This window comes from Camelus bactrianus, chromosome 3, assembly GCF_048773025.1.
Source record: "Camelus bactrianus isolate YW-2024 breed Bactrian camel chromosome 3, ASM4877302v1, whole genome shotgun sequence".
NCBI classification, from domain to species: Eukaryota; Metazoa; Chordata; class Mammalia; order Artiodactyla; family Camelidae; genus Camelus; species Camelus bactrianus.
In genome coordinates, this window is record NC_133541.1 from 113,475,749 (window position 1) to 113,490,401 (window position 14,653).

The window sequence follows — 14,653 nt, forward strand, 5'->3', positions numbered from 1 at the left end:
TTTCTGAATTGACGTTTTCTCTGGATATATGCCCAGGAATGGGATTGCTGGATCATATGTTAAGTCTATTTTTAGTGTTTTAAGGACTCGCCATACTATTCCCCTCAGTGGCTGCAGCAAATTACATTCCCACCAACAAAGTAGGAGGGTTCCCTTTTCTCTACACCCTCTCTAGCATTTATTATTTGTGGACTTTCATGATGACCATTCTGACCAGTGTGAGGTGATACCTCTCTGCAGTTTTGCAATTTTCTGATTATTAGTGAGGTTGAGCATCTTTTTATGTGCCTATTGGCCATCTGCATGTCTTCATTGCAGAAATGTCTATTTAGGTCTTTTCCTATTTTTTATAGGGTTTTTTTGTTATTTAGTTATATGAGTTGTTTGTATAATTTGGAAATTAAGCCCTTGTCACTCAAATCATTTGCAAATATTTTCTCCCATTCTGTAGGTTGTCTTTTTGTTGTGCTTATGGTTTCATTTGCTGTACAAAAGCTTATAAGTTTGATTAGGTCTCATTTGCTTATTTTTGCTTTTATTTCTATTGCCTTAGGAGACTGACCCAGGACAACAGAGCTATGATCTGTTTTGCCTCTGTTCTTTTTTAGGAGTTTTACAGTGCCCTGTCTTATGTTTAAGTGTTTAAGCCATTTTGAGTGTATTTTTGTGTATGGTGTGAGGGAGTGTTCTACTTCACTGACTCACATGCGGCTGTCCAGCTTGCCCAGCACCGCTTGCCGAAAAGACTGTCTTTTCTCCATTGTATATTCTTGACTCCTTTGTTAAGATATAATTGACTGTAGGTGTGTGAGTTTATTTCTTAATGCCATGGCAATGGGATGTCACATTAAGAACCTGGTCTCTAGATGCTTATCATATCCTCTACAGCTCAGGTTATCTTTCTCCCTCTCCCCTACAAAGGGTACATTGTGTTTGCCGTGCTTCTGCTGGTGTTCTGCCTCATCCTCATCTTCGTCATCGCCCCACGCTACGGACAGAGGAACATCCTCATTTACATCATCATCTGCTCTGTGATCGGAGCCTTCTCTGTGTCCGCCGTCAAGGGCCTGGGCATCACCATTAAAAACTTCTTCCAGGGGATGCCCGTTGTGCAGCACCCTCTCCCCTACATCCTGTCCCTCATCCTGGCACTTTCGCTCAGCACTCAGGTTAATTTCCTCAACAGGGCGCTGGACATTTTTAACACCTCCCTGGTGTTCCCCATCTACTACGTGTTCTTCACCACAATGGTGGTTGCCTCCTCCGTTGTCCTCTTCAAGGAGTGGTACAGTATGTCTGCCGTGGACATTGTGGGCACCCTCTCTGGCTTTGTCACCATCATCCTGGGTGTGTTCATGCTTCATGCTTTCAAAGACCTGGACATCAGCCAGACCAGCCTGCCACACATGCACAAAAATCCCACCCCACCCCCAGCCCCAGAGCCCAGCGTCACTAGACGCGAAGACAAGAATGTCCTCGTGGACAGTATAGAACTCTGCAGCACCCCATCACCAGAAGAGAAGCCCAGAGTATTTACAATCCATTCGTAAAGCTTGGAATACATAAGTGAGCGGAGGAGCCCTATGGTACTGTCAATTCAGAGCTACCTGGTTATTCTCAGCACAGCTCTTACCAGTGGGCTCTCTTTTCTTGAGACATTCATTTATACCTCATCACTGTTTCCAGGAGAAAAATCCCTACCCAGTGAACGGTGGTGGCAAAACTTCCTGGAAACACAGCCTCAGTGACCAAATGCCCGACTTGACGTTGGTGCCAGCAGGTCCCCTGGGCCACCTTCACACTTGTTTCCTTGGTGCCATCTCTATGTCGTTGGGAAGAAGACAGAATTTGACCTGTTGAATGTAGCAGCACAAGCCAAGAACCTCCCTGAAATGTTGGTCATCAGGAAACCCTTAGCACTAGTTCTCCTCCTGAGACTGACTCACAGTTCCTGAGCCCAAGGATGGTGTGCAGCTGGCACCCAGAGACCATGCCTCCCGCCCAGAACTAAAAGACACCACTACTGTCAAACGTCTGGATGCTTTGGCCACCTCATCTTCAGAGACAGAGCAAGACCTCAGCTGACCTCCTCACTGTGAAAGCGACCTGACGTCTCAGGGAAACACTTCCACCAGCTCCGTCCCCGAGCGCGCCAGCCTGCAGGTCAGCATCTGTTTCCACCCGCTCCGCCCCATCCCCGCTCCTCCCCTCTCTACATACATCCTAAGGGGTCCGTCACTGAGATATCCAGGCAGTTATCTTAGAACTCAAAACAATAACCACATCAGGTGCTTCACAGCCCAGCTCTGCTGGCCATGCCCAGGATTTCGTGCTGCCTCACTCTCAAACAGGAACAGCAATTGCGTCGCTCTTCAAGGTAGCCTGGCTGTGGAGCACAGCGCACTTTCCTTTTCCTCGAGGAGTAAACCAAAACATGATTTGAGGAGATGGGGAGAAGAGGGAGGAGCAAAGTCAGGGTTGGGCAGAAAGCAGCTGCAGGCTCTCTGGAAACCAGGGGCTAACTTTTGTGTTTCTCTGGTGCCCAGCCGGGAACCCAGGCGGAAAGAGCTCTGGGTAACCCCTGGGCTGCAGCCCCAAAGCCTCGGCCAGGAGGATCAGCTTTGAACATCGGTGACCAGGTAGGGGTGTAAGCTGGACACGGGGTGCATTCTGGCTGTTGACCAGATTGCAACCAAGTCCCCGACTCCACTGATGAGCCGCCCGCACTGGGAAGCCGTGTGTCACGACTGCTCCAACACCACCTGCTTTGGGAACTGCATTTAGTCCCCTCACATTTGGCCAGGAACAGTCAAAAAAACAAGAGCAGCTGGAGAGAGAATTAGTATCCTGTCCCTTCCTGTCCTCTTTCCAGCGGTGAAGATGTGAGTTGGTGCAAGGACCAATGGCAGGGACGTAAGGGAACCAATCTATCTATAAAGACGACCTGACCCTCCGCCCCCGAGTTGGTGCAGAGCCTCCCGTGTGTAACTCCACACCTTCGCCCTGGGTTTACATCCCATGCCCGAAACTTAGCTAAGCCTGGGCCAAACTCTTGTTCGCCTTGGAGCTCCAATGTGCTGGTCCAGCTCACCAACAGACTGGCTTCCTGCACCTCCAGCCTCAAAGCCCCAGTTTTTAATGAATGTGGATTTCTCTCTGTAACCAAAATCAATACAACACATTGGATCTTGAGAATGGCCATAATCTGAGGGCCCTCAGCGTGTGGTCTGCAGGGTCAGGAATAAAGACCTCTGAGTGTGTTTCCCTGATACTTGCAACTTGACCTTCCTTGGACACAGAACAATTAAACTGGTTCCTCGGTGGGGGGCAGTCCTCGATCTCTGGAGACCTCTGGCTGCCAAGGAAGTCCCTCTAGTGCCTTCCACAGCCACGCCCCTGCTAGAGAGAGGAAGGCTGTTTCGCGAATAGAGTCAAAGACACCCAGCCCTTGTTCATGCCTGAGCCCTAGCGAGAAGCCAAGCACAGTGCTAAGAGCGTCATGTGACTCCTTAAAGCCCTCACAAATCCTCAAGGTAGATCTATATCATTCATGCCTTAAGTGACCCCTAGACCTAGTTACACTAGACCAACCTGTGTCCCGGTGCAAAGACAGACAACGCCCTCAACTGGTCATGGGAAACCCCGGGGCTGTCCTTTGGCTCCAGCTCTTCCATGGTGGCCTGACAGGCTGGCCTGATGGTCTTTGTGGGAACTCATCTCGGGAGTTCTCACTGATGGATCCTATCCAGGCCGACCAGCGCAACATTGAAAAAAAGGAAAAAAGAGTTACCGAACCAGACATTTCAAATGACAATTTATTTTAATTAAATACAAACAAGGAAAAAAGGCACCATGGCCCATTCAAGTATTTTGCATAGATATACAAACATTGTAAACAATTGATAGGTGGACGAGAGAAAAGAGGGTCTGTTTTCCGTGAACAATCTCCCAAATAAAAAGAAAATTCACATTGCCCTGGGTCCCAGACACACACGTACACACGGGATGGTGAGAGAGGGGGTGCGGGAGGGTGACTTTGGCGCTTGGCTTGGATTCTGGAGACCCTCTCCTCTGCCAGGTTCCCCGGGGGTGGGGCACCTTCCCCGTTGGCATACTCCTGCCTTTCCTGGGTGTCCAGTAGAGCTGTTATAGACACATTTTAACGTAATCACTGACTTGAACTGATCCCCGATTTGAAACATTCAGGTCTTCCACACCCTCTGGCAAATAAGAACAAATTCTGACATAGGCAAGGGGAGGCTTTATTCAAAAGGATTCCTGCAAGAGGTGGCAAGGGGCCCTGGCAGTAGGCGAAGAGGCTACTCTGTTACCGTGAGACCTGCAGGGAGACACCGTAAGATCTGCGAGCCTCTCAGAGCTGGGCAGAAGGAGCTTTTCTTTTTTAGGGAGAAGTAAACAAGGCTCAAAAGCACCTATGGTTGGTAGGTAATTAGCCCTGGAGCCCGGTCCTGGGCTAAAACCCTCACAGGGACAGGATGTGACCTCCCGTGAGGTCCACATTTCAGAGAGGACACCTGGGCTCTTAAGAAAAACAAATAGGGTTGAAAAACTGAGAGGAGGCTGTTACATTTTACCAAGATTAACGTAGTCTCCGTCTGAACAAAGGGCTGGTTAACTCCCTCCATCAGGCCTCAGTTAAGCGCCTCTCCTCCCACCCAGACTCAGAACATGGGCCGGCCTTCGGCTAGAGCCCTCACACAGCCACTCCCCGAAAGGGCTGAGCACAGAGATGGTCCCAGCATGCAGTTCTCTCCAGCCATGCTCTGCCCTTCCTATCAAAGGCCTCTTCCTTCTGAGCTGTGAGGTGCTTACACATCTTGCAGCAGCTCGGCATGCCTGAGCATTCTCCCCGGGCAGCACCCCCCTCCCCAGTCCTGCAATCATCCTTTTGAATAAAGCCCCTCCTTAAGCCCGCATTTGTTTTTGTCACCTCAAAGCAGCACATGGACACAGGAGGGAAAAGCGGGCCTGTAATGGCCGGTCTTGCTCCTGGGCAGCCTCCCTGGCCGGCCGGAATGGTGACTCCCAGCTCCCTGAACAGAGCCAGGAGTGAAACAGTAAATAGAACTGGCTGCCAAAAAGTCTCATCAAATTGTAAAAACTCGACCATCTTCCAGTTCACAGTACAATTTTACGGGATAGAGGTCGTATTAAAATAGTGGAAAACAGAAACGAAAAAACCCAAGCAAGCAACAACCCAGGTCTCTTTTTGGTATGGTTCCAGGGAGGGTGGGTTTCAGGTTCAGAAGGCTCATGCAGCCACAATGGCTGTGGCATTTTCACTTCAGAGCCTTCCACCTACTGATGCAGTGAAAATTTGGACATGCCACAGGAACAGCACTGAGGCATGGGGTTGAGTTGAAGGGTGATTTTTTTTGGGGGGGGGGTCTTTTCTCCTTTAATTTTCTGGGACCCAGCCTTGAGGCCTGGGGTGTTTAGAGGAGCACACTTAAGTGGAAGGCTGTCCCCGACCTAATCAGGCAGCAGAGGCAGTGGACATTGGCTTTGGGGAGCAACCAGGGCCCTTGTCGGCAAGACCGGGGTACAAATATCACTAATATCACAACAGCCTGACTACCTGAGGGAAGAGAACTTCATTTTCCTAAGCTCTTTCTAAATCTACTCCAAGTGTGTCCCCCAGTGCACAGCCTCAACCTCTCACTTGTCTACAAACCCAAGAACATCTATTGAGCACCTATTGCGTGCAGAGAACTATAAGGGAGCCCTGGGGTAGTGGTTGAGAGTGAAAACTCAAGCCTCTTCCTTACATGAGGTTTTTAAGAGCAAACATCTGCTCACTGCAGGAGGTGGGGAGACCCCACACTGCCTAGCACCTTTCTGGGGTGGGAGACAGTCCCGGAGAACATCTCCAGTGACTCTGAAAATATCCCATCTAGCAGAGCACCGCACAGCCCTCCTTCCCTGCTGCGGGGAGGACAGGACCAGAGGAAAGAACACTAGGAAGGGGCTGAGAAAGAAACCTGGTTGGTCCCGGCACAGACTCTGTTCCATGAAGGCTGCTGATTGCTGCTTCTCTAGAGATCTCAGCTCTGCTCGGAGGGCAGGGGTCCTGCCTCAAGCCAGTGACCAGGCCTGGGGACAGGCTGGAGCTCCCAGGATGTCCGTGCCCCTCACCGCACCCGCTGCCGTGCCCGAGTACCTTACTCAGATTTAGGTCAGGGAGTAAGAGGAAGAGCAGACTCTGCTGAGGTCACAACACACAATGGGAAGTAAAGCTGCGACCCCACGGCCGTGGCCCGAGTCTGCCCGGTCAGCACTCTTGAGAACCAGCGTAGAAAATCCCGTGGCCGGCCCTCAGGCAGGACCCTGACCTGCAGGTCACAGCACCAGGTCCCAGGAAGTGGGGCTGCTGGGGACCCGCTCTCTGCAGCACCACGCGTTGGCGAGTCTGAGTGGGAAGGAGAAAACCAAAGCGCGAGGCACTTGGAAAGTGCAGAAGAGAGGACAAAGAGCAACAAAGAAGGACGGCGGGCGGAGTCGCAACCTTTGGCTTGAGGGCTCAGAGGGGGCCCAGGCTGTGCTCCCCCTGCTGTCTACACTGCCTACAAATAGTACCTGTCTGAGTCAGAGTGACCCGTGTGAGTAAGAGGATGCGGGGGCTTTTGGAGGGGGGAGGTATGAGGAGGGGACTTGACTTGTTCACATGTGGCCACAGAACCAGGAGCTGTGACCTCAACCAAGCCCTGGTCAGGGTCACAGCTGCGGCTGGAGTGGCCCTTCTCCATCTCGGAGCTAAAAGGGATGGCACGTGCCTAGCCTCTGTCCAGCCTGGGGCCTTTGAGGAAGATGGAAGCAGTGGAAAGCTCTTAGGCGTACCCTCCAGCATAAGATGGGGATGGATGGCTTCTCCAAGTTGAGTCCTGGCCTGAAGGACTAAACAGACTTTTCCCAGCTGGGCTCGCCAGCTCAGACAGCCTGCACCAGCTCACCTGGCACCTCGGGAGGGAGGGGCCAGCTGAAGGGGGGATGGGAGAGAAGCAGCCATTCATCTCCTCCCCTCCCACCCCGGGGCTGAATATTGCACAAAACAACACTTGGATGCCTTTGGACAGTAGTCACTCTGGGCCTCGGAGGAGGCCGAGGAGGTGCCGAGTCAAGGAGATTTTCAGAGATGCGGTGGTTCCAGGAGGAGTGGGGCGGAGAAGAGGAGCTCGGAGGTGGCCAGACATGCTTCTTCCAGATTCTGTGGCCACGGATCCTCCGTGATGTTCAGAGTCTTCAAGGAAAGGGAGAAGCCCCTTTAGATGGGGCTAGATTTTTGAGCTAGTCATCCCCACAGCCCTCTGTGATCTGTATTCAGGAAACTGTGGGAAAAAAGAAACGGGAGGGAGAGAAACATCAGCTCCACACTCATCAGTGGGGATCAGTGGGGATCTGGCCTCTTGCTTGTGGCAGATGGGGAGGACGGTTTCTGCAGCAGTCTGTCACGTGTCTGCTTGCCCAGACTGTCATCTGTAAGGCGAGAGGCACGGTCGTGGCCCTAGCCCCAGCGGACCAGCCGCCCCCACCGCCTCTCTGCCGGCAGAGCTGCAGTCAGTCCGCAGCATTCCCGGGGCCTCGTGGGAACACAGGGCGGTCATCCAGCTTCCTCACCTCCTCCCCGCCGCCCCAGCTCCCAGGACTGGCTGCCTGAGAATCTGTCAGCCCCAGGGAAGGGGTAATGAGAGGGGCCGTTAGCGCACAGCCTACCACAGGCTGGCGGTTAATGTGAAATAACTGCCTTGACTTTCCCAGCAACCCAACACCGTTTTCCAGGTGAGGAAAATGGAGACTCAAGAGAGTGACTTGCTCAGGGCCGCTCAGCTGGTCAGTTGCAGACCAGGTTTGAAGCTACCACAGCTCAGCCTCCTAAATATCACGTCTCGCATGAAACCAAAAACCCCTATCACCAGTCCACGGGCTAGTCACGCAGCACCAAGAAATGCTAAGCTTCCGTCATCGGCTTTTCTGGAAGTTCAGGCCTACAACAATAAGCGTGAACTAGTCTGTTTTCTCAACACATCCTTGCCTTCTGGAGCCCTCTGCCCCGAGCATTTACTTCAAGGGCTTCTGAAGACTCACCTTTGGGGCAGGTGCTGCCAGGGGCCGGGGCTGCTGAGGGCCGGAGGCAGGAGGCTGCAGGATGGAGGCGCCACCGGCTCTGGGGAGGCTCTTGCGGCCTGGCACCGGGTTAGCTGGGAGCGCCTTCTGGGGCGGCCGAGGCCTGGAGAAATCCTGAGGAGAGAGCCACAATCCTCATGCAAAGGCCAGAAGGGCCTGCTTGAAAGAAAACGTTCCCAGTATTTTATGGGTCGAAGTCAGAAGAGAAAAGGGATATACTATTTTAAAAGAATGGTCTCATTTAAAAAGAACTTGTGTGCATGTGTGTTTACAAGCTCAGGTAAAAGCCTTTGTGGAGAGCAAGATGGCAGCAATCTGTGAAAATCAGAAATGATCATTCTCTGACCTAATACATGATTCCACTTCCTATCACCCATGTTAGAGGACTATTTGCACAGGTGCACAAAAGTGAAACTGCAGGGATGTTCCTTGCAGCACTGCTTGTGACAGCAAAAGAAACTATAAATAACCAAAATTTCTACCAATAGACCAACTGCTAAAATTATACAGTGATACACAATGCGGCGTTTAAAAAGAATGAAGTTGGTTGATACGTCCTGAGGTGGAAAGATGCTCAAGAGTCACTGCAAGCCAAAGTACAAGCTGTACAGGATACTTTATGGGAAACAAGCTACTCTCCCCCAACCCTCGTTGTAAATGCAAAGTTACAGAAGGAAGTCCAGAAGGACAGAGACCAAATCGATAACAGGTCAGAGGTTGGGAGTGGGGTGTATGTGGGGACAGGGGTCGCCCAAGTGAACATTCAATTTTTTTTTAAACAAGAGTATATATGTGTATTACCTGTGCAAATAAAAATAAAGTTTTAAAAATGAAGAACATTTTCCATGTCAGTTGCCTATGGGTGGCACGGTTCTTTCCTTTGTGCTTCTACGTTACCTTCATATTTTGCCACCTTCCCAATATGGCCTTCCCTGGTGACCTTATTTAAATTACAACACCCCCAAAACACAACCGTACAAAATCTATGGGATGCAGCAAAAGCAATCCTAAGAGGGAAGTTCACAATGATACAGGCCTTCCTAAAAAACAACAAAAATCTCAAATAAACAACCTAAACTACCACCTAAAAGAAGTAGAAAAAGAAGAACAAACAAAACCTAAAGTCAGCAGGAGGGAAATAATAAAGATCAGAGAGGAAATAAAATAGAGATTAAAAAAATAGAAGAAAATCAATAAATATAAAACCTAGTTTTTTAAAAGAATAAACAAAATCCACAAACCTCTGGCCAGGCTCACCAAGGAGAAAAGAGAGAGAGGATCCAAACAAACAAACAAACAAAAAAAGAAATGAAAAAGGAGAAATAACGGACACTGCAGAAATACACAAAATCACGAGAGAATACTATGAACAATTATATGCCAACAAACTAGAAGAAATGGACAAGTTTCTAGAAACATACAGCCTACCAAAAATGAATCAAGAAGAAAGAGATCATTTGAACAGAGCAATCACTAGAAGTGAAATAGAATCTGTACTTAAAAAAATTTCCTGCAAACAAAATTCCAGGACCAGATGGCTTCACTGCAGTATTCTAGCAAACATACCAAGACCTTATACCAGTCCTCCTCAAACTTTTCCAAAAGATTGAAAAGGAGGGAACACTCCCAAAGTTATCCTATGAAGCCACAATCACCCTGATACCAAAACCAAAAAAAGATACTACCAAAAAAGAAAATTATAGGCCAGTATCTTTGATAAAAATAGATGCAAAAATCCTTAACAAAATATTAGCAAACAGAATCCAACAACACATAAAAAGGATCACACACCACGACCAAGTTAGATTCATCCCAGGGTCACAAGAATGGCTCAACATACGCAAATCAATTAGTGTGATAACCACATCAATAAAAGAAAAGACAAAAACCATGTGATCATCTCAATAGATTCAGAAAAAGCATTTGACAAAATTCAACATCCATCCATGATAAAAACTCTCACCAAAGTGGATATAGAGGAAACATATCTCAGCATAATAAAAGCTATTTAGGACAAACCCACAGCCAACATAATACTCAATGGTGAAAAGCTAAAAACTTTCTCCCTAAAATTTGGAACAAGACAAGGATGCCCACTCTCACCGCTTCTATTCAACACAGTATTGGAAGTCCTAGCCACAGCAGTCAAACAAGAAAAAGAAAAGGGGATCCAAACTGGAAGCGAAGACATAAAACTGTCATTATATGCAGATGACATGATACTGTATACAGAAAACCCTAAAGCCTCCACACAAAAACTACTAGACCAGATAGACGAATTCAGCAAGGTAGCAGGGTACAAGATTAACATACAGAAATCTGTTGTATTTCTTTACACTAATAATGAAATATCAGGAATAGAAAGTAAAAAAAAAAAAAATCCCTTTTTAAAATCACATCAAAAAAAGATCAAATACTTAGGAATAAACCTAACCAAGGAGGTGAAAGACTTACATACACTGAGAACTATAAAACACTGATAAATGAAACTGAAGATGATTCAAAGAAATGGAAGATATCCCATGCTCTTAGACTGGAAGAATTAACATTAAAATGCCCATACCACCCAAAGCAATCTACAGATTTTATGTGATCCCTATCAAATTACCCATGATATTTTTTTCAGAGAACTAGAACAAATAATTCTAAAATTTATACAGAATCACAAAAGACCCAGAATTGCCAAAGGAATACTGAAGAAAAAGAACAAAGATGGAAGCATAACCCTCCCAGACTTCAGACAATACTGTAGAGCTACAGTAATCAAAACAGCGTGGTACTGGAACAAAAACAGACATTTGGATCAACGGAACAGGATAGAGAGCCCAGAAATAAACCCACAGACTTCCAGTCAATTAAGCTTTGACAAAGGAGGTAAGAATATACAATGGAGAAAAGACAGCCTCTGCAGCAAGTGGTATTAGGAGAGCCGGACAGCTGCATGTAAATCAATGAAATCGAAACACTCCCTCACACCACACACAAAAATAAACTCAAAGTGGCTTAAAGACAAACATAAGACATGACGCCATAAAACTCCTAGAAGACAACATAGGCAAAACATCCTCTAACATAAATCATAGAAATGTTATCTTAGGTCAGTCTCCTAAGGCAAAAGAAATAAAAGCAAAAATAAACAAATGGGACCTAATCAAACCTATAAGCATTTGTACAGCAAATGAAACCATAAACACAATGAAAAGACAACATATGGACTGGGAGACAATATTTGCAAACAATTTGACTGACAAGGGCTTAATTTCCAAAATATACAAACAGCTCATATAGCTCAGTAACAAAAACAAACAAAAACACAACCCAATCAAAAAATGGGAAATAGACCTAAATAGGCATTTCTCCAAAGAAGACATACAGATGGCCAATGGGCACGTGCAAAAATGCTCAACACTGTTAATTATCAGAGAAATGCAAATCAAAACTACAATGAGGTATCACCTCACATTGGTCAGAATGGCCATCAACAAAAAGTCTACAAATGATAAATGCTGGAGAAGGTGTGGAGAAAAGGGAACCCTTCCTTCTACACTGTTGATGGGAATGTAGTTTGGTGTAGCCACTATGGAAAACAGTATGGAGTTTCCTCAAAAAACTAAAAATAGAGTTACCATATGATCCAACAATCTGACTTCTGGGCATATATTCAGAGGAAACGCTAATTTGAAAAGCTATATGCACCCCAGTGTTCACAGCAGCACTGTATAATAGCCAAGACATGGAAGCAACCTAAAAGTCCACTGACAGATGAATGAATAAAGAAGATGTGGTATATATACAATGGAATACTACTCAGCCATAAAAAAGAATGAAATAATGCCATTTGCAGCAACATGGATGGACCTGGAGATTGTCATTCTAAGTGAAGTAAGCCAGAAAGAGAAAGAAAAATACCATATCATATCACTCATATGTGGAATCTAAAAAATGATACAAATGAACTTCCTTACAAAACAGCAACAGACTCAAAGACACAGAAAATAAATTTATGGTTATCAAAGGGGAAAGTGCAGTGGGGGGGAAGGATAAATTAGGAGTTTGAGATTAATACTATATATGAAATAAGTAAACAACGAGGACCTACTATATAGCATAGGGAACTATATTCAATATCTTGTAATAACCTATAATGGAAAAGAATCTGAAAAAGTAATAGACATGCAAACACACATATAGGTATAGCTGAATCACTTTACTGTACACCAGAATCTAACACAACACTGTAAACCAACTATACTTCAATTAAAAAAAAAATTACAACACGCTCCTAACACTCACCATTCCCAGGACCCTTATCCTTTTTTGGTGTGTATCATCCCCACTCTACCATGTTATACAACTTAAATTTTTTTTTTTTTAATTTTCTGCCTCTCCACCCTCCACTAGGCCAGAAACAGGGGCAGGGGTGCTTTTCTGTTTGTTTCACTCATACAGCTCAAGCTTCCAGAACAGTGTCTAGTATACAGTCAGCACTCAACACGTATCAGTTGAATAAATAATAAAATTTTGTACTTGTCAAAAAATTTTAAATAACTATATATTTCTTCTGTGATCAAAAACAATTTAAGGGGCAAAGAATGAACCGGGCCACCACCCACAGATCCCCAAGCTGGTGGTGTGCGAGGGAGAAGCCAGCTCCCCAGGTGGGGGTCCCAGTGCCTGCTGTCCTTGAGTGCTGCCCTTCTCGAGAAGGCCACTAGCACGCTTAAAAATGGCTAAAAACCAAGCACGGGGAGAGAGCGGGAGTAAATCAGATTTTCTGAAACAAGCTCCTCGGCCAGCAGAAAACTGAGAGCAGAAATTAAAATGAGCAGCAGATTCTTGTGACTAAAAAGCCACGTTCTCCAGCCCTGTCCCTTCCACGAAGGACAATGCGATCCCACACCTTTCCAGCCCAGACAGCTGCCAAATCACTATGGCTGCTGGAGGCCAGGACCGAGACCTTCTAGGGGAAGTGGCAGCTGGGTGCAGATGGCAGGTTGCAGTGGGGAAATGCCGTGCTCCCTCCCCTGCCCGCTGTGCAACATGAGCAGGGTGTGTGTGTGTGTGTGTGTGTGTGTGTGTGTGTGTGTGTGTGTGTGTGTGTGTGTGTGTGTGTGTGCGCGCGCGCGCGCGCGCGCGCGCGCGCACGCACGTGCACATGGAGTGAGTGGGATCTGGGCAGAAGCCTCATCGTCATGGCAGCACTGGGCCTCCCAGAGCAGGGTCCTGCCACAGGCCCCGTCTGCTATGACTCAGCTGGGCTCTGCCAGGGGCCTCCCCCAGCACCGTTTTCCAGAGGCAGATAGTCCCTGCACCGCTCAGGCCCACTGCTCCCATCCTTGGGGGGGTGGCACCTCCATCATCGGGCTGCACAAACCAGACCCCAAGCAGGTATGTGGGGGGGTGTCATTCCCTGCCAACCCTCATTGGTAGCTATTCCTAAGTCCTGTCTCTATTCTCCACATCCCTCATCGGCTTCACCCCATCACCATTGCCATCCCCTTCTCCAAGCTACCATCCCCTCTCCTCTGGACACCGTTTAAACCTGCAAACTAGTATTGTCTGTGCACCTAGTCTCCTCCCCCTCCCATCACATTGCTGCTGGAGTGAGCCTTTCATTTTTTGAAAGCTTCTTTTTTTTAAACTGACCTTTAAATACATACATACACACATACATACATACATATATATATATATATATGTGATAAATGTAAATACACAACCAGATGATTCATCAGAGTGAACAGACTTATGTGATCCCCACCGTGGTTTGAAAAATAGAAGGTTAACAGCTCCAGAAACACCTCTGGGCCCCTCTCAGGCACTGCACCTCCCTCCAGCCTAGGTAGCCCAAAGCGACACCCTTGTAGATGGCAAATTTGATCACGTCTCCCATGCCCCACCACTGCCCCGTTCCCATCGAATGCAGACCAAAGTCCTGATCAAGGCCTTCAGCACAGTCTGGCCCCTCCTGGCTCTCCAGCCTCATCTCATAGTTCTTTGGGCCCCAGAAAAATGGGCCTTGAAGTTCCTTCCACCTTTGGGCTCTCTCTGTCACAAAACCTCCCACCACCAGGTCCCAGGACCCAGAAAGCCCTTTCCTCTCCTGCTCATCCTTCATGTCTCAGCTCAAATGTCACCTCCTCAGGGAAGCCTTCTCAGACTTCCCAGACTGGGTCAAGTTCCCCTCAGAGCAGCTGCCTCCCACTGCCCACCCTTGAGAAACCCCTGTCTGGGCCTGAGGCCCAGGGCCTGATCCCCAGGCTGGGGATCTGTGTTTTGGTGTACCTGCCGCTGGCTGCGTGGCCTTCTGGGCTCTGGACTCCTGCCAGCAGCCACCAGGGAGAGTGGGGTCAGGGCAGGACATGGAGCCTCCAGGGTTTCTCCCCGAAACTGGATTCCACTGCCTTGGTGCTCCCTACTGCAACCTACTGCTCAGCCCCTTGGGGTGAGGCTGACACCACCCTCTTCGAACAAGCCTCCAGGGTGGGATTTTTAGGAACAATGGTCTCAG

The 14,653-nt window shown here is 47.9% G+C and overlaps 2 protein-coding genes across 5 annotated transcripts in view; one reads left to right on the forward strand and one right to left on the reverse strand.

The window, feature by feature from the left end:
- Positions 1 to 3,269, forward strand: part of NIPAL4 (NIPA like domain containing 4) — a 41,053-nt gene extending 37,784 nt beyond the window's left edge. For all 3 annotated transcript variants that reach the window (XM_045506693.2, XM_010970060.3, XM_074360991.1), the window contains exon 6: positions 922 to 3,269. In XM_045506693.2, coding sequence (XP_045362649.1) covers positions 922 to 1,550 — 629 coding nt within the window. In that variant the 3' untranslated portion in view covers positions 1,551 to 3,269. The remainder of the gene's footprint in view (positions 1 to 921) is intronic.
- Positions 3,270 to 3,797: 528 nt separating this feature from the next.
- Positions 3,798 to 14,653, reverse strand: part of ADAM19 (ADAM metallopeptidase domain 19) — an 81,521-nt gene continuing 70,665 nt past the window's right edge. For both annotated transcript variants that reach the window (XM_010970049.3, XM_045506692.2), the window contains 2 exons: positions 8,104 to 8,256; positions 3,798 to 7,346 (listed from right to left, as the gene is read on the reverse strand). In XM_010970049.3, coding sequence (XP_010968351.1) covers positions 7,293 to 7,346; positions 8,104 to 8,256 — 207 coding nt within the window. In that variant the 3' untranslated portion in view covers positions 3,798 to 7,292. The remainder of the gene's footprint in view (positions 7,347 to 8,103; positions 8,257 to 14,653) is intronic.